At 43.1% G+C, this 20071-nt stretch overlaps 1 protein-coding gene across 1 annotated transcript in view; it reads right to left on the bottom strand.

Annotated features, from left to right (window-relative positions):
• AOX1 (aldehyde oxidase 1) overlaps positions 1-17614 on the bottom strand; it is a 74823-nt gene extending 57209 nt beyond the window's left edge. Inside the window, exons 1-8 of the mRNA XM_059053364.2 lie at positions 17537-17614; positions 11305-11362; positions 8537-8633; positions 6722-6830; positions 5111-5237; positions 2609-2670; positions 1514-1603; positions 795-875 (exon numbers count right to left, since the gene is read on the bottom strand). Coding sequence (XP_058909347.1) covers positions 795-875; positions 1514-1603; positions 2609-2670; positions 5111-5237; positions 6722-6830; positions 8537-8633; positions 11305-11362; positions 17537-17581 — 669 coding nt within the window. The 5' untranslated portion in view covers positions 17582-17614. The remainder of the gene's footprint in view (positions 1-794; positions 876-1513; positions 1604-2608; positions 2671-5110; positions 5238-6721; positions 6831-8536; positions 8634-11304; positions 11363-17536) is intronic.
• Between the last annotated feature and the right edge of the window lie 2457 nt (positions 17615-20071).

Here is a 20071-nt window from a genome sequence, read left to right as displayed (position 1 = left end):
TCTCATGATAATATTCCCACCTGTTTCTTCTCTGTCTTTACAGGAACAGAGAAAGGAGATAGAGATCTTTTTAAAAAATAAAATAAAAGTGGGACTTCCCTCCTGGCGCAGTGGAAAAGACTCGGCACTCCCAATGCAGGGGGTTCAGGTTCGATCCCTGGTCAGGGAACTAGATCCCACATGCCACAAGTAAGAGTTTGCCTGCCACAACTAAGGAGACCATGCACTGCAAGTAAGACCCAGCTCAACCAAATAAATAAATATTTTTTAAAAATCATCATTGGAAAAAAATAAAAAATAAAATAAAATGTCACCTAAAAGTAGAGCTTTACTAGGAATCAGAGTACAGGAGAAAATGGGACAATATTTTACTCCTACTGGAGACTATTGCAATACATCTCCCTTTGGTGCTTTTATATCTCAGAAGAGTCCATTTCAATGTTTAAAAATACTTTACATGCTTAATTTCGTCAAAACATTTAACGGAAGAATAAAACTCAGCAAAACCGGAAATAGAAAACATGTCTAAATCTACTGATGCTGTGATGTCATTTCAGGACATTTTTTAATAGATACTATCTGCTGCTTCTTACATTCAACTGTCCCCTGGTGGTGACTGCACCCTCATTTCCCCATCTCTGCCCTGGTCCCATACTCTTTAGACCTTGGACTGAGAAAGGCAGGTGGATACTACCTATTCACCAATCAGCTTTCGAGAGGATCCATAAACAAATATCCTTCCTGGCATTTCACCGTGAATTCCTCTAGGATGAGCTCACCTTTGTCTTACTTACCATTAGCTCAGGAGGAAATATCAATTCCTGAGTTGGATCCAACGGCAGAAACTCCTCTTCTGAGAAGAGTTTTAGATTTGTCTTAAAAAGAGAAAGTACCAGAAGTTATCGTCATCAGGCCATTCTCCCTACTTTAAATCCTTTGTGGAATAAGGTCAGATGAAGATAGGCAGAGAAGAGACAGACAGACAAAAAACCCCACTGGTCAGCCATGGTACCTGGGCTCTAAGCCAAGGGCTCTAGCACAGACCAGGTCGCCAGCATCTCAGCGCAGATGCTGCTGGGCCTCCAAAGCCCTCAGCCCCTGCACATGCCCCTCGAGTCTGAGGGGAGCACAGGAGGCAGCAGCGTGAGACACAACTGAGAACCAGAACATTCCCCTGAATTGCCACCTTGCTTATCCCTCCCTGCCCTTGCATTTCCCTAACATCTCCACTAGAAAAAAGACTTGAAGAAGGCTTTTTTTAAACTAAGAGATCAATGTGTTCTCCCTCCTGTAGGTAGCTGGACGTGACCAAGAGTAACATCAGGAGTGAGGGATGAAGTTGTTAGGTTAGATTTTTTTTTTTTTTTGATAGAGATGGGGTGAGAATGGGGGAGGGGGCATGCTGACACACCTCAAATTAGTTACCTTACGCAGCCATTTAGTCTTCGTAAAGGTAAGTTGGTCTCTACTCATGTCCTGAGAAGATCTTATAAAAAATTTACATTTCACTGACCTCATTTCCTTCCTCAAACTCTGGTAATCCATTTATTCCTTGATCCAAACAGCAAACCCCATTTTCTTTACTTTGACAGCAGCCAGAAGTCTAGTGGGTGAAAAAAAACAAATAACCAATAATTTATTGTTGATTCTACTAAATATTTTTTCGGCTTTATTGAGATACAATTAACAAATAAAACTGTGTATATTTCAAGTGTACAACATGACTATTTGACATGCGTATACTTTGTGAAATGATGACCACAACCAGGTTAATTAACTCATCCATCAACTCACATAGTTACCGTGTGTGTGTGTGTGTGTGTGTGTGTGTGTGTGTGTGTGGTGAGAACACTGAAGGTCTACTCTCTTCACAAATTTCAAGTATGCGACACAGTATTATTACTATAGTCACCAGGCTGTAAAGATCTTATAATAAAGTCTGGCACATGGCAACAAATGTTAATAATGGTGATTTAATATTTCATTTAAAAGAATTAATTTATTAATTTATTATTAATTTATTAATAAAGAAATATTAACAAGTATTATTATGATCACTCTGTTCTTATGATACTCTGCTTTCATCATTTAAATTCCAAAGGGTGTCTTATGTCCCTCCTTTCAACATTGTTTGTTCATCTATTCATTCAACAAGCATTGATTGAGTGCTTATTCCGTTGGTGCACAGTGACTCAGCTTCTGCGTCAAGCAGACCACCTTCTGGTGAAGAGATGGAAGAGCAAATGGGCAATTACACCACCGTGTGCCCAGCGCTGTGACAGGGGTGTGTTCAGAGGGCTGCAGGAGCAGAGGGGTAGGGTACCCAACGCAGACAAGCAGGTCAGTTAAGACCCCTTGGAACAATGACCCATAGCCAATGTCGAAGTGCTCAGGTGCTCCTGTATGGCTACCAGGGCAAGCTCAATGAACCAGGATAAGCGCCCTGCTCAAGATCAAGTAACTAACAAACAGCAATTGCCGACCTTGAGATAAGAAGTAACCCTGCATTAGTGACAATGGGCTGTTCTCCTAATCACACCTGCCAACCCACACCATTTTGTTTAATTGAGGAAAAAATATACTGAAAGATGTGTTCCTTTCTACTCACTTTACAGAAAGTCTTGCATGCATCGATTATGGGCCTGTATCCAGTGCAACGACACAGGTTACCTGAAGGGGAGAAACCCAACTCTGTTAATCAAGGAACCTACAGAGAGGCACCGTCTGCCAAATGCATGCTGGAAATAAGGACCCCATCCAAGAAGGAAGCCTTGTTTGACATTTTGGTCCCCAGATCCACAAAGTCGGATTTTTTTTTGTTAGCTACTTGGGATACTTGGTTGATAGCCTTGAGGTAATCTTACAACTCAGCTATTTGTACTTTCTCTCCGTAAACAGCTTTTATATCCTCTGCTTGTGATAGGTGCTCAAAGAACACAATGATTTCAAGCCAAGAACTCTTGGTCTATAGGCACATTCAAGAGCTAAGCTTCACAACCCAAATGCCCATCAACAGATGATTGGGTTAAGAAGATGTGGTTTATATACATATAATGGAATGTTACTGAGCCATTAAAAAAAAGAATAAAATACTGCCATTTGCAGCAATTGGATGGACCTAGAGAATATTATGCTAAGTGAAATGTCAGACAAAGACAAATACTGTATGATATCATTTATATGTGGAATTTAAAAAATAATACAAATATACAAAACAGAGACAGACTCACAGACATAGAGAACAAACTTGTGATTACCATAGGGGAGAGGGAAGCAGGAAAGGCAAATTAGAAGTATGGGATTAACAGATACAAACTATTATATATAAAATAAACAACAAGGATTTACTGTATAACACAAGGAATTTTACCCATTATCTTGTAATAACCTATAATGGAATATAATCTGCAAAAATACTGAATTACTATGCTGTACACCTGAAACTAACACAATATTGTAAATCAACTATACTTCAATAAAAAAAAATTTATTGTACACCTGAAACTAACACAATAGTGTAAATCAACTATACTTCAATAAAAAAAAATTATTTTCCATATGCAGTAAAAGACAATGTAAATAAAGCTACATTGTACATCATTTTTTTAATATTTAAAAAAAAAGAGCTAAGCAGCAGTTGATAGAAAGATCAAAGGCATTATATAGCAGCAAAGATAATCTTTAAACTCTGGAAGCAATTGGGCACACAATTTATTTACAATAAATTATTAGGCCAGTGTTCCTCCACAGTGGTCCATATCCCAGGTTCTCCTCCACCCCCCAAATCTGGCATCTATTTAAAACACAAAGCCACTGAAGCCAGCTGTCTGGGGTTGGGTCCCAGGAATCTTCATTCTTTACAAACTCCTATGTAAGTCTTAAGCACCCGAAAATTTGAGAACCCCTTGTCACTTGTTTCACATCACAAACAGCCACGAGATCAAATGCATATAATAAGACTTAAGGGAAATAAGGCAGAAGACAGTTTGTGTCTTATGCACCTCCCCTTTCTACTTCTGTTTAGTCCTGTCTTCTCTGGAACACTTTCTTTTTTTTTTTTTTTTTTTTTTTTGCGGTATGCGGGCCTCTCACTGTTGTGGCCTCTCCCGTTGCGGAGCACAGGCTCCGGACGCGCAGGCCTAGCGGCCATGGCTCACGGGCTTAGTTGCTCCGCGGCACGTGGGATCTTCCCGGACCAGGGCACGAACCCGTGTCTCCTGCATCGGCAGGCGGATTCTCAACCACCGCGCCACCAGGGAAGCCCTGGAACACTTTCACAGAGGAACTGAACACATGAGCTTTAGGCCCATGTAACATGGCAGACAAATAAGGTCCCTGGGAGACAGCAGGCAAGTAGAGCCATGGAGAATTTCACCAGAAATAGGATTTGGGAGGCTCTTATTCTTTAGAATTGTTCAGAGTCTTGTTAATGAAGGCCTCCTCCAATGCTACACACACACAGAGACACACACACACACACACAGAGACACACACACACACACACACACACACACACACACACACACACTGAGCTCCTGAACTTGATAAACTAGCTCCAGATAAAGGCAGTTCTTTGAAATAAGTATCACCAGAAGATGTCAGTCTCTTTGATTTTGTGTTGTATTCATCAGGAGCCCTCTGATAACTTCATATTGCCCTGAGAGCACCCACCCAATGGGAGAGAGCAGCATGTGGAGATAACTGGACCCTTTCCAAGGGTAAATGAACAAACTGGCTTTGTAATTATTATTTAAATAAGCAAACAATAAAAAAGGGAGGAGACTCTTATAGATTATCAAGAGAGACTTGAGAAATACATCAGCCAAGTGCCATGTGTGGATCATGTTTGAATCCTGACTTGAACAAACTAACTCCTCCACTTACTGGTGGCATAATTTTTAGTAAATTACTCTCTTTAAACCTCAGTTTCTCCATCTATGAAATGGGGGATAATAATAATGCCTACCTTATAAAGTTATCATAAAGAGTAAATAAGGTAATGTTTATACAGCACTTAATGCAGTGTGTGGCACCTGATAAATGTCTAATATTAGCTATCATTATCAACATCATTTAAAAATTAAAGCACACACACACACACATAACCTACCACCAAGAGCATCAGTTAACTGACTCAGGGTGGGCTCTGGATGGTTCCTCAGCAGCGTGTAGATGGACATCACCATCCCAGGGGTGCAGAAGCCACACTGCGTGCCGTGGCACTTGGCAATCCTCTCCTGGAAGCACAGAAAGGTTGAAAGGCAGAATCTTGGGCCTGACCCCAGACCTAATGAATCAGAACCTGCATTCGAACAAGATCCCTGGGCGGTTCACATGCACATTAAAGTTGGAGAAGAAGCCCTGGAAAATCCTTCTCAGCCTTGGTATCTCCCTTTCTTTGGCTGGGGTGGCCATGATGACTGGTCCTCAACAGCTTTTGAGCTTTATTGAAGGTTCTCAGCTTTCAGAATCACCAGGGGAGCTTTCAAATTTCCAAGGTCTAAGCAGTACCCCAGACCATTTGAGTGAGAATCTCTGGGGGTGGGGCACAGACCTATATTTTTTAAAGATTCCCAGGTGTTTCAATCTGTAGTCCAGAATGGGAATCACCGAGATAAAGGAAGTCCTTCAAGGAAATGAACTGAATTATATTCAAGTTGAGGGAAAAAAAAAACTTTAAGTATTTCCCAAGTGCCTTTATCTGCCCACTATTGCCCTAACACTTCAGCACACAGGAATTCTTTTACCAAGTGCCATCATCAATCCAACAAACAATCAAGAAGGAAACATTGCCTTGATTTCTTTTCCAAATCTCTCCCCAGCCCCCAGCCTGTTCTCTTTGGAGTCTGACTTCAAAGGTGCAACCCCATTTCAGAAGCCGTCATCTGTCTACACTGCAGCCAGGAGATGGGCGGCAGGTACTAAATGAAAGGATGCCTCCGAACAGCCAAGTCTCACAAGCATACCCAGGTAGAATCTGCTCCTTCTAGGTAAAGAGGTTTCATAGAAAATAAACAGAACCCAAGATTCCTTCAAGCACAGAGAATTTGAACTTTGGTCATTTTCTATGGTGCCCCTATCTTTTTCGTCTTCCACCCTCTCCTCTTAAGTGGTACTCATTAACTTAGATAAAAACAAGTAGCAACAGCATTTTTCTGGGCAATGTCTAAATAACTGAAAGAGTCAGGAGTCTGAGGTGCCCTTTCATTGAGGCAAAGTTCTAACAACGTGCCTCCTTAGGAGAAAAGCCTCAAAATTCATTAACAACTCCTATTATATATCAAGCCCTAAATTTAACAAATCTTTTTGGTAGCTGAGATTTTCCCTCAGCTTTGAAATCATGTTATTTTCCTCTTTATAGAAAAAAAAATTATTAAGATTATATCCCCCAATGCAGTTGGCTCTCCTTTCTTTAAAAGTTTGGAAAATGTAAAATGGACAGCTCCCATCTAATTAGAATATAGAAAACAATGCTAGTGATGTCAAGAATTTTTTTTTTTTTTTTTTTTAAAGAGAAAGTTCTCTAGTCTTTCAAAAGTATTTTTCTAAGAAGTCAGTCACATGTCCCAGGTTTCACTCCTGGCCCCCAGCTTGGTGTCATCTGTTGGCTGTGACCAAGCAGCAGGGCTCCTTGCTCTTACTGTATTAATTTCAAGAACTCATCATGTCATTGATGGTTTTCGAAGCACAGAAAGCCTATGAAGAAGAGGTACATCCTCACCTGAACAGGATGAATCCTGGTCTTGGTGCTTCCTATGCCTTCCACTGTGGTGACGGCAGCACCATGCAGAGAACAGATGGGAATCAGACAGGCGGTGGCTGCATAATGTCTTCAGAATGAAAAAGAGAAGCACAAACGACATTGTATCCACTGGGAAAGGAGCACCTCCAGCATGGCAGGTTTTGTATAATGTCCCAGGCTTTGCATATACGTTTTGACCTTAGCTCATGGCCATTTTACAGAATAAGACTCTGAGGATCACAGCTGGAGTGTCAGATAGGATTCAAATTAGGCCTCCTAATTCTAACTCCAGAACAGTTTCTGCTAACTTTTTGTTTTTTTCTCTTGATTGAAGGGCTGACATTCTCCTCTCCAGTCACATGTGACAATCACCTAGAGCATATTTCATCCTCCAAGCAGATGCTGGGCAAGGGGTTAGTTGGGCAATAAAGGTAATTTGATATTGTGCCTCAGAAGAAGAAATAGGGTGTGGATACAGAACTCCTCGATCCCACAAACCTACTGCTGGAAAATGTCTAACTCAAAACGACTCCTAAAATGTTCTCATTTACCAAGCAAAATTACAGATGGCCAATAAATACATGAAATGAGCGTTCAACCTCAAAAGCATTCAAGAGAGATTCAAATTAAGCAATGAGAAATCATTTTTATCAAAGAAAATGACAAAGATTTTTAAAAATTGCAATATGGGGCTTCCCTGGTGGCGCAGTGGTTGGGAGTCCGCCTGCCGATGCAGGGGACGCGGGTTCGTGCCCCGGTCCGGGAGGATCCCACATGCCGCGGAGTGGCTGGGCCCGTGAGCCGTGGCCGCTGAGCCTGCGTGTCCGGAGCCTGTGCTCCGCAACGGGAGAGGCCACGACAGTGAGAGGCCCGCGTACCGCAAAAAAAAAAAAAAAAAAAATTGCAATATGCATTGTTAGCAAATGTTTGGGAAAATGGAATTCACATAGTGCTGAAAAGAATGTAAACTGATACAGCTCTTCTGAGAGACATTTTGCTGGAAGGCATAAAAACTTAAAGACGCACTCACTCTTCTATCCTCTAATTCCATCTCCATGGATGTATCATAAAGAAATCATCACACACATAAATATAAACATCAATGCTCACACTCCTTATAATAGTGAAAACCAAAAAATAATCTAAGTGATCACTGTTGGAGGTTGGTTTTGATACACCCAAACAACAGAACATGTACAGCCATTAAAATTATATTTATTATTTTGAAAAGATATTCATGAGAAGTTCAGCAAAAAATAGAGGTTTCTAAGCTGTATAGGCAGTATGCTTCCTTAAGTATACACACAAAAGAAAGACTGGAAGAATATTTTTCATTTATTAAATAAATGTAAATATTTATTGAGTGCCTACTGTGTGCCAGGTGGAGTACCAGGCACTAGGATTCATTGGTGAACAAGACAGATAAAATCCCTGCCTTTGTAGAGTATATATTCTAGTTGAGGGAAGATAGACAATACATAGGTACATAGACAATACATACATACACAAACATACGGTGAGAAGTGCTATGAATACCTTAATGTAGGCAAAGGGAGTAGGGAGTTGCCGAGGTGAGATGGGGCACTGCTATGGAGAAGGTGATCAGGGAGGGCTGAGAATGTAACATTTTTGCTGGAACCGGAATGATTTGATGCCCATCAATGTATCCCCAATGCCTATTAGCACAGTTCCTGTCACATAGTAGGTGCTCAATGCATATTTACCAAAGGAAGAAGAAAAACAAGGTTCAAAGCTACAAAAATTCAACCATATCTGGACTTTGCAGCAAGGTACCTTATCCTCTTGGTAATGGGGTTACATCGTGATATCATCACCGTGCAGGCACCACAGCCTCCCGCTCCACAGCCGTATTTAGTTCCTGTGAGTCGGACTGGAAAAAGCACAGTTAAAGATAATGTGTTTTCCATAACTCCCTTTGTGAAATAGCTCTGACCTTAGGAGACAACACCATCAAAGACTCTTAAATGTACAGTTAAGTTTGATACTTATTTATCAAATAATGTATGTATGTCTTAGCTTCTATTATTTATAATCTTGTAAATTCTTGATTTCCATTTGCGTGTTATATCTAGTCTCCTCCTTTTTAAAACAACTGGACCCCAGGTGGCCAAAAATAAGGCCAAACTTAAAAAAAGGAAGAGTCTACACATATAAGTCCTTGAGGATTTGAAGGTACGAGTACACTCCATATCTGTCCTTATCCTTATCTGTGTCTTTGATGATATACAAAGTAGAATGTCAAATTGTAAATAATTCTTAGAATATTTGTGTCATGTTATACAAGTGTGCCATATTTCTCTGCTTCTCAGTGGCAGAAACTGCTAGTTGTTTCCAAATATCTTTTCCCTCCTTTTTTCTTGGTAACAGAAATCCTAATTTTTGAGCTACACACACGGTTGCCCAGAATTTAAAAAATACATTTTCACAGCCTCCTCTGAGGCTCGGTGGGGTCATTAGCAATGTTGGCCAATGGGATGTAAGCATAAAGGCTGTTTTTGACATCCAGGAGGGAAATTGTCCTCAAAGGGAGCGGGGTGCCCCTCCTTCATGCCTTACTTCTTCCTATTTGCTGGAATTCAGATATGATGGCTGGACCTCAGTTAGTCATCTCTGACCATGAGGAGAAAGCTTCATGCTGAAGAGGGTGAAGCAGCAAGACAGAAAGAGCTTGGTTCCTGATAATGTTGTGACAATGCTTGGCTAGCCTGGATCTACCTACCTTTGGGATTCCTTTATGTAGTATGACAACCATGAGAATATGCCTCAGAGACTTCCTCCAACATAGAGGGTAACTGACCAAGAGAGCCAACTGCTGCACTTTGATATCCATCACCCCACTTTTCATCAAGGCCATGCCTCGCATGGGCTGCTTCCCACCAATGGCTCAGTGCTATGCAGAGGCACGGGAGTCCTTGTCAATCATTCTCAATGGCTTTGATGAGCATGCCTTAGACTGCACAGCAGTCTGAGACCCTTCAACTCAGCCTTCTCTCCTTCTCTTCCTTACAGGTCTCAGTCTTCTATGGCTGCCTCCCTATTTCACTCAGGCATTTTTCCTAATAAAACCCTTGCATATTTAATCTCATGTTTTGGTGTGTGTTTCCCAGAAAACCTGAAATAACACAATGAGAAAGAAATAAACTTCTGTCTTGTTTACTGCTATTGGGATTTTCTGTCACTCACAAGTGAACCAAATCTTAAATATCACATTGGTACCATGGATAACCAGGAAATTAGTATTAATTACTTTTATGTCCAAAAACCTTGAGGACTTCCCTGGTGGCACAGTGGTTAAGAATCTGCCTGCCAATGCAGGGGTCACGGGTTTGATCCCTGGTCTGGGAAGATCCCACGTGCCGCAGAGCAACTAAGCCCATGTGCCACAACTACTGAGCCTGCGTGCTGCAGCTACCGAAGCCCGTGCGCCTAGAGCCCGTGCTCCGCAACGAGAAGCCACTGCAGCATGAGAAGCCTGTGCACCTCAACAAAGAGTAGCCCCTGCTCGCCACAACTAGGGAAAGCTCGTGCACAGCAATGAAGACCCAATGCAGCCAAAAATAAATAAAATTAATAGAATAATAATAAAAAAAAAACTTTGAATGACTTTCAGAAGATAGCTATTGATATTTTCTGAGTTGTGTGCTCTTTTGGGAATTTCACTCTCTCTGGGGGAAAAACGTACAAATTCCCATTGTCACACAAGTTTGCATATAATGTAGTGGGGTCCACAGACCTCTGGAAGCCCACTGGAGTTCATGCGTAGCAGGATAAGAATCCATTCCTTAGATGACTTTTATTGAGAAAGTTTTTCCAAGGTAACATTTTCAGGTTTAATTTCTCTATTGTTCTTTCACTTTCATTTCAGGAGATTTCTGTGCTCTCTTTTTCTTTTTTTAAATAACTTTTATTATTTGTTTATTTATTTATTATTTTATGTTTTATTTTTGGCTGCGTCAGGTCTTAGTTGCAGCATGTGGGATCTTTCATTGCTGTGCGGAGGCTCTTCACTGCAGTGCGTGGTCTTCTCTCTCTAGTTGTGGCTCGCATGCTCAGTAGTTGCAGCTTGTGGGCTTAGTTGCCCCGCCGCATGTCGGATCTTAGTTCCCCAACCAGGGATCAAACTGCGACCCCTGCATTGGAAGGTGGATTCCTAACCACTGGACCACCAGGGAAGTTCTTTTTATTATGGGCATGATGATTAGTCCTTGAAGGTAGAATATCAATATTGTGACTCTTAATTCTAAAGGATGCTTAATTAAGCCATTTTAGCACCCATTGCTTTAATTCCCACTGTTAGCTTCTCCATTTCATTCAATATATTTAATGCCAAAACAGAGATTAGAAAGAACTTGGTTCTCTGATAAGCACAATTGTTCACTGCCTACAAAACTCAGATCTAGGTCTTTCTTAAAGATGAACATAAAACCGTAGTAGGGAATATCACTCAGTGTGGCTCTAAAAAGATATTTGAAATATCACTTGATGAGGGTATCAGGGATATACACACATACACACATATACACACTCAAAGCAAAGGATACGCTTCTTCCTCAGATATGGTAACAGCATTGTTTCAGGATCGACATTTTTTTCTATCACCTGTACCAAAAGAAAGAGTTTAATTCACAAAGCTGAGAGAACTAGAGTATTTACATTGGTGGGATCATGCTAATTTCACGAACATGCACTCTTCTACTCACATTCTAAACTTGATTTAATGTTTACGGAACACCTGTGATATACAAATCACCTCTCTGAAATGTGAAGTCTACATCTTGAGCCCCGGCCACTACTTTGCCACTGTCCTTGGTCCTGAATTATCACTGTCCTCTAAGGCGGTAGTTGTTTCTACTAACAAAACATTAGTGACTCCTGTCCAACTTCTCCTAGAAAGTCTGAAGCAAGTGAGGGTAAAGATAACAGTAGAACTGAATATAGGAGGGGGAGGAAGAGAGAGAGAGAGAGAGGTGGGGGACTAGAATAGTCTCTGAGAAATTGATATAGTTGGGTTTTTTTTTAAAGACATGTTTGTTCACCATGTTCAAAGAATTACAGTTTCCAAAAAGAGATCACAACCAATCATGGCTCCCAAATCTAAGAGACAAAGGAGAAGATAAAATGATACAAAGATGTGCAAGCAAAGACACACTTAAGAAGTAAGTTTGTGTGGGCAGCCTAGCAGCATGGCAGTTAGAACAGCAGCACCCAATGGAGAGCATGACTGAAATGTCACGATTGGCTATGTTTTCCAAAGTGATCGTGTTTTCTCTTTTTTGATGACAAATTTGGATTTCTTTTAGATTCACAAATAGAAGCATGATTTGCTTCCCAATTTCAGAACTAGAAATCATCCTCACCATGTTATACTAATTTTCCCTTCTGGAAAGTAGGTGACGAGGGGACACATGCTTATTCTATAGATGCCTCCTCACCCTCAATTCTAAGTGGCCATAGGCCCGGCAAAGTGAGGCACATGCCAATTACCAAGGTCAGATCTGTGCCCTAGAGGAATGTGCAATATGGTAAGAGAGAAGTGATTGTGTGTGTGTGTGTGTGTGTGTGTGTGTGTACATACTACAATACAAGGAAAACTGTGGGACATCCCCAGGCATCCCCAACTAAATTGGCCCACAAATGGAACTCTTTATTTCCCAAGCTTACTTCTTCCTTTCTTTTCCCTAACTTGTTTAATAGCCTTACCATCTGCTAGGTCACCTAAGCTTAAAAAACTGTGCTACCTTCGACATTTTCTTCTCTTCAATCCACCACAGTCAGCATCACCAAGTCCTGCCATTTACACTTCCAAAACGATTCTCTAAACACCCTTCACTTCTACCGTCACTCCCTGAAATCCACCCTTATTACCTCCAGCCTGAACAATGATAACAGCTGCCTAACAGGTCTCCTGCCTCCATTCCGGGCACCCGCAATGCCACCCTCTATACCACCACTGGAGCAACCTCTCTAAAATCCAAGTCTGATCGTGTCCTGTATCTGCCTAAATCTGACACTGGCTCCTGGATATGCCAAACTGCTCTGCTGGGAATTCCTGAATCACTCAGGGTGCTTGTTAAAATGAAACCCCTATCGAATCAGGATTTCTGGGAGAGGGAACCAGAAAATGTGCATCTTTAATGAATACACTGAGCGGGTCTTAGGTGACTTTCTACTCAAGAGCTCCTGGAACACAAGAAGAATAGCCTACAATGCATAGCCTACAAGGCCTCTTTGAGAAACTTTCCATCATTTGTCATTCAACCCATGCATCTTGAACTCTGGTCACATGGGAGACCTGGCTAGTCCCAGCAGTGCAGGGACTTTTACCCTTAACTACATTTGCTTATAGGATTCTCCCTGTCCTGAAAGTCCTCCCTCTCTTCTCTACTTGGCAGAAGTTTGGATGCCACTCAAAGCCCTGCTCAAATGTTCTCTCCTGTGGGCTTTGCTGCCATTTAATATATGTTTCCTACTCTCTGCTCCAAGAAACAGTCCTCCTCTGTGCTCCCATGGTCAACATCTACACATCTTTCACAGAACGTGTTACCCTGCAGCATAATTAGTTGTGTGTGTATAAGCCTCTCTTGATCCTAAGAGAAACCACCTTCCATTATTCTTTATGTCAAACACTGAACTAGGTGCTGGGGATATATGATAAGGACATAATACATGTTAATTAATCTAAATGAATAACTTGATATGTACAATTAGCTATGAGGAAGGTGGGATGATTTCTCACAGGCTGGGACTTATGAACAGAAGAAAAGAAAGAAAAACAGAAGAACCAGTAATGGTGGCAGAAACTACTGATTGTCTATCTCAGCATGCTTTCTCCATTTCTTTCTTCCTGCTGCCTGTAATAAAGATGACGTGGCTAGAATGCCAGCAACCATTTTAGACCATAAGGCAACACATTAATGGCAACAGGGGAAAAAAAAAGAAAAGAAACTTGGGTCTCAGATGACACCAAGAAGCTTCTAGACCAGCTCTGCAATGTCTATCCCCAGATACAGTACCCTTTATGTAAAAGTAAACACGAATTATATCTTTTTTGAACTACTTAGTTTTGAATTAGTGCCATTTGCAGGTGAAACTAATTCTAATTCATACACATGATGATGAATCCTCAGAAGCCCAATTTTAATGGACAGACAGGATCTGGGTAATAAAGAGCACTTTAGGCTTGAGAGATAGTTGTGTTTTCTTTTTTTTTTTTAAAGGACCCTTTTTTTTTTTTTTTCTTTTTTTTGCGGTACGCGGGCCTCTCACTGTTGCGGCCTCTCTCGTTGCGGAGCACAGGCTCCGGACACGCAGGCTCAGCGGCCATGGCTCACGGGCCCAGCCGCTCCGCGGCATGTGGGATCTTCCCAGACCGGGGCACGAACCCGTGTCCCCTGCATCGGCAGGCGGACTCTCAACCAGTGCGCCACCAGGGAAGCCCCATAGTTGTATTTTCATAAGGAATTCGTGGAAGAGCAGGCTTTGTTTGCTTGGGTATTTGTTCCCGGAGATGTCTCAAGAGATCGGACTTTGGCTCAAAGTGCCACTGGCTTGAAATGTGTTTATTTTTCTTGATTTGGTGGATGGCACATTTGGAAGAGGGAAGTGGGGCAGGGATCTGGCATGTACCCTGTCCTGGAAGGTCTTGGAGTGAAACAGGGAGGTCAGGACTCAGATGGTAGCTGGCAGGGGGCGGGGAGGGAGGGAGGGAATGAGGAACAGAGGTATTCTCACTAACTCTGGTTGGGAGAAATGATACCAGCTCTCAGCTCAGGGTCATTGCGTGCTTTTGTCTCAGTAAAGCCTTGCATGTTGCAAGGGTGGCATGTGTCCCTCTGTATTTCCACTGGCCCTTTGGGAGATAAGTTCACATTGCACAAGGTTGACAAATCACTTTTCTCTGTGCAGGGCTTGTGACTAGTGCATGAAGGGGGCCTTGCCAGATATAAGACAGAGGCAGAAAGAAGAAAGAGAAAGAGATCAGGAGGAGAGAGAAAGGGGTAAAAGAACAGAAAATAAGGAAAGCTGAGAGGAAGAAGACAGGAGAAGGAGGTGTGTATTGTGGGACATGGTGAGGAGAGAAAGAGGGAAAGAGGCCTGAGGGGACAACCGACGAGGACACTTGCTCAAGGCCCCAGAGCTGCTGAGTGTTACAGCAGACAGCACAGGACTCAAATCCATGTCTAACTATTTCCAAAGCCCACACCTTTGATCTCTATGCCTCACTGCTTCATAAAACGAGTTGCTACGCTTCCTGAGATGTGTTGAGAGTGGCATCTAGGATGTAATTTATTCCTGGGCTCTTCCTCCCGCAAACTCCATGTTAACTGGGTGACCTGCTTTGGAGGCTGCTGGTGAAGCAAGTAAGATTTCAGAAATCTCTCTGCAGCTAGATCTCTGACCAACGTGCATGGCCTTAGCCCCTACCCAATGACACCTTTTGGTGACTTGGGGGGATTCTGCAAAAAACCCAGACTGGAGGCCAATCACATCACCCAGAGTCTCCTAAGTGGCTTCAAAGCTTCCTTTTAAGGGCAGGATTTTAATCCCAGAGGTTATGTTTGACTTCAAGACCCCCTCTCCTGGTGGCTTTCTTCTCTCACTTTTCTCGACAGCCACTCACCCTCTGAACCAGAGACTTTATTCTAATTCTATCCATGTGGCAATCAGGCTTGCTTGCTGGGACTGAAGCACGCACCTAACAGAATTTGGAAGGGAGGGGCAGGAAAGGGAAATGGTGACATAATTTCTTTTAACAGGGTAATTGCAAAAACTATATCAATATTTCTAGCATGCACTTTCCAAATGATCACAAGACTTCTGGCTCATAGATAAAACAAGCCCACAGATAAGAACCAGCTTATCTATTTTTAAAAATCAACAGAGCATAAACTATCATTAGCCATTCTGTTAAAAATTTGGGAGCAGGCGAGGGAGAAGGGGGAGAAGAAGCTAGACTCAAACACCTGTTTCCTCCTTTAACCAAAACCCTTCCATCTCCTCCAAAACCCCTGGCCACATCTCCAGCCCCACCGGCCTCTTTGCTAACCCCGGAGCACGAAGAAATCCTCGTGTCTGAGGATCTTTGCACCTCCGCTCCCTCGGTCTGGAATGCTTTTCCCTCAGACGTCTGTTCCTCGCTTCATACTGGCCACCACTCAAATGTCAGCCTCTCAGAAAGTCTGAAACATCCATCCCGCCTGAAGAACCAGCTCTCGCCACTCTCCGGCCCCTCACTCTGCTTTATTTTTTATCCTGGCATTTATCACTGCCTGGCTTGATACATTTCTATTTATTTATATGGTTGTCGTCTGTCTCCCCAGCACAACATAAACTCCATGCAGACAGGGCCTTGCTCATTTCTGTGGTCTGTTGTGTCCCCTGAGGGCACTGGAACACTGGCATATAGCAGGCCCTTAACTAAACGGATTAAAAACTCACCATCACTTTTTGTGAAGTAGGCAGTATTATCTCTCTTTAACAGAGGAACTGAGGCTACGTTAGGTTGTCTCCATAAGAATTAGAGCTGGAAATGAATACTTGTTTGTCCAAATATAAAGCCAGAGCTGTGTCTACTATACCATTCAGTTATGCAAAAGAAAAAAAAAATGACATCACGTGATCACTTCAAGCCCACTCCCATCTGCCATCCTCGCCCTTATCATGGTTCACGCTCATAGCAGTCCTGCGAGGGGGTCCTAATGGCCCCCAACACAGTTCAGGAAAAACAAGCTCATCTTACCCAGGGTGGAATCCAGGCAGCAGGCACAGAGGAAGATTTTATAGGGCCTAGAACTTGCACAGTTTGGGGGAGGGAATCCTCTTTAAGAAAAATAATACAAAATCCAAATTCGAAATTAGGCTCAGGGCTTTAGAAGAGGCCTCGCAAGTGAGAGGCCCTGATGCTTGACCTCCCTTAGCTTTCTGGTGAGTGCCTGTGCCAGTCAGGGAAAGTTGGGCTATTCCGGCCCAGAAGCAGGGATCACAGGGGGCTCCGGAGGCGCCGGCGCGGAAAGGCCGCTATCACGGCCCTTGCTCCCTTGTCTGCTCTTAAGGAAGCCCTTTAACACTCCTGCCTCGGTTTCCCCCTTACAACCTGGCGGCAATATCCTGGGACAGCATGAAGAGTGAGCGGTCTACGGTCACGTCCGTGGGAGTGTTTTAAAGGATTCCCCGGGCGCTTTGCTGCCTCCAAACATCGGACAATCGCTGGAACTGCCCCAGAGGATCTGCAGAGCCAGCACGGTTTCTGAGAGGGCAGCTGCCGCGCCAGCAGTGGACCCACTAAGGACCTTCAAGTCCCCAGAGGAGGGTATCGGCTCAGCGCTGCGAGGAACTAGCTGTGACTTTGGAAACGATAAGAGTGAGAGGTCTCAATGAATTCATCTCTATGGTCCTGTCCTCACTCCAAACCGCTCTCGGCTCATCCAAACACACCCAAGATCTGAGGCCTAATGAAGGACGTTCCCGTTTGGGGGTGGGTTTGACGGAGGGACGATTTAGGAGTGCTGACTCAGCCGAATAAGGACACTCATTTCTCTTCCTGTTTATGGAGTGGGGTGCGGTTGATACTCAGCCTGTGCGTCTTGGAAGGAGAGGAGAAAGGCACATGAGGAAGGCGGGACCCAAAGATCCAGGCAGTCCCTGAAGACGCATCCTTTCCCTGCCCCGACGCGCAGGCAAACCCACGTGCAGCCCAGGGCCCGGCGCGTGAGCAGCGCTCCAGCACCGGGGAGGCCCGGCAGGAGCGGCCGGGCAGCCCCGGGGCGCGCTCACCTTGCGGCCGTTCACGTAGAAGAGCAGCTCGGCCGTCCCGTCCATGGTGGCGCGCCGCGGTCCCACCGCGCAGGCCCGCGGTCCGAGGATCCCGAGGAAGAGTCTCCGGCACCTGGGACCCGGCGACGCAGACCGGACTGAAGGGGCCTAAAGTCCAGCCACCCCCAAGGGATAAAGTCCCAATTCAGATCCAAAGTGCGGTGAGCGCCCGGCCAGGAAACCTCTCCCCCGGACATCAGGACGTCACCGCCGCGCTCCCTCCGGCCTGAGACCATTGGCTGAGACCCTCGTTCCCTCGCCTTCGGCGGTGGGCGTCTGCGCTCCACTGCCCCGCCTCTTAGTAGGTAGGGCGGGTCCTGTGACTCTTTTCGGTCGTCTTATATTAGTACATATTTTAATGGCTTTCCAGCTAGATTTGAAGTCCGGGAACAGTAGGGGTTTTTTGTACCTTTCCTGCTACCACGCCTGCCTCATCATGTACTTTTAATAGGTGATAAACAATCACATTCATTCCAGCTTTGCAGGAAAGGAACTTAAGGACAATGGATGGTTTTACGACTTTACCTCACAGTTTTACAAACAATTATTCCAGTTTTTTATATCAAGAGCTACCTTGATATAAACTATTTTTTAAAGTTTTATCGTTATTCAGTTTATTCAGTGAATCACTATAAAGTTTATCTCATGAGTGTCAATAGTGATGTAAAACATCTCGAAAAACTTTCTAAAAATAAAACTTGTAAAATACTGAAAAGCGTAAAAAGAAAAGTCACCTACCTGTGTCCACAACTTAGAACTTACCACTGTTAACTTTCTGGGTCTATTTTTACATTTTTGAAATCTGCACTATAACACCTTTTAAAAGCTCAAATGGACTCACACTCTTTCCCAGACTTCTCTTAACATACCTAGAACATTTGCCATCTCATTTATGTAAACGTATCCATGTTATTGTGAAAATTTCTCAAATTTGTACATAAAAGAGTACAACTAGCATCCTCATACACCTGACTCACTGAGCTTTAAAAATTCGCAACATTTTGCCACACTCCCATGTCTTTTCTGGAGTATTTTAAAGCCAATGTCAAGCACATTATTTTACCCCTAAATACTTCAGTATACATAAATTTTTTTTCTTACAAAGGAAAAATGCCATTATCAAATATAACAAAATGAGTATTTTAATATCTTCAAATTTCCCAGTGTCTTAAAAAAAACGTCTTTTTACATTTGATTTCTACTTGATGTATGTCCTTGTTGTCTCTTCAGTCTTTTAAAATCTAGAATAGTCTCCTCATCCACTCCTCCTTTTTAAAGCTATCAACACGTTGAAGAAGAAACCTAGGTCAGTTGTCCTACAGAATGAACCACATTTTGAATATGACTGGTTGCTTCTCCCTGGTGTTCTTTGTTCCTCCATGCTACTGACTTCTTGTACCCTGCTTACGGATCTAAAGCCTTGATTTAATTCACGTTCAATTTTTTTTAACCATCTTGGGTTTTACAATTGGATCTCTTTTCACTTATGCCGAAAATCTTGGTTCTAAAACCTCAACATAATTGCTTTATCTTGTCCTTAGATTGATTTCAAAACAACCACATCAATACTATGGCAGCAATAAGGTTAGTGAATATAAGTTTAAGATTTCTTTACAGTTCTTTTATTCTTAGAGTATACCCTAATATACACGTTTAAAATTCTTTTTCTAAGGTCAGCTATCTCTGTGTTTGTCACCATCTTGATCGTTTTCATTTCCACTTGTTTTTCAAGTTAGCTGCTCCCTATTGTTACTTATGTTGTTCCTTTTTTGTTGTTATTACAAACCATACCATAGTGAAATTTTTGTATTCTTTTCAAGAGAATTTTTGGTATAGTTTCCTTAAAGTGGGATTGCTGCGTCAAATGATTTTATACGCATATGTATTGAATAATTTTGCTAGATATTGTCAAAACCTTTTCTATAAAGGTTGTATCATTTTGCATTCCCTCCAGCAATGAACAGGAACCTCCCGGAGGAAAAAAGGAAGAGCCTGGGATTATTAGAACTTGGAAACTTAAGAGGAGACCTCTGAGGGGAGGGCACTGCTCAGCTGCTGCTAATACCTCAGGAGGTAGGAAAAGGGCTTCCAGGGGTCAGTGGGCACTCAGATTTCAAATGGTGGCGCGTGGCAAGGAGGGTGCTGCTCCCTCAGGAGCCTGGAGGCGGCTCCCTGACGAGCTAGGCCTGAGGCCCGTGAGCGGGTACAGCCCAAGCAGTGTGGGCTCTAGGAGTGCTAAACCAGCGGGAGACTGGGACCACGTGTCATCCCTCTCCCACCCCCCGCCCCGTGTGAAACACCACTGCTGAGGTGATGAGCAGGCCAACAGGAGGGGGCAAGTACCTCTTCCCTCTGACTTTCCAGCTCCTTCTATCGTCCCCTATTTACAGAAGCTTAAAAGTCAGCTAGCAAAGAAGAAACGTGATTTGCAGAGTTCTGGCATCATTACAGCGAAGTATAGAGATGGGCTTAGAGGTGAGACAAGAGCTGGCACAC

The sequence above is a fragment of the Kogia breviceps genome, chromosome 2 (genome assembly GCF_026419965.1).
Source record: "Kogia breviceps isolate mKogBre1 chromosome 2, mKogBre1 haplotype 1, whole genome shotgun sequence".
Lineage (NCBI taxonomy): Eukaryota > Metazoa > Chordata > Mammalia > Artiodactyla > Physeteridae > Kogia > Kogia breviceps.
The sequence above is the reverse complement of the archived record's forward strand: the minus strand, read 5'-3'. Positions and strand labels throughout refer to the sequence as shown.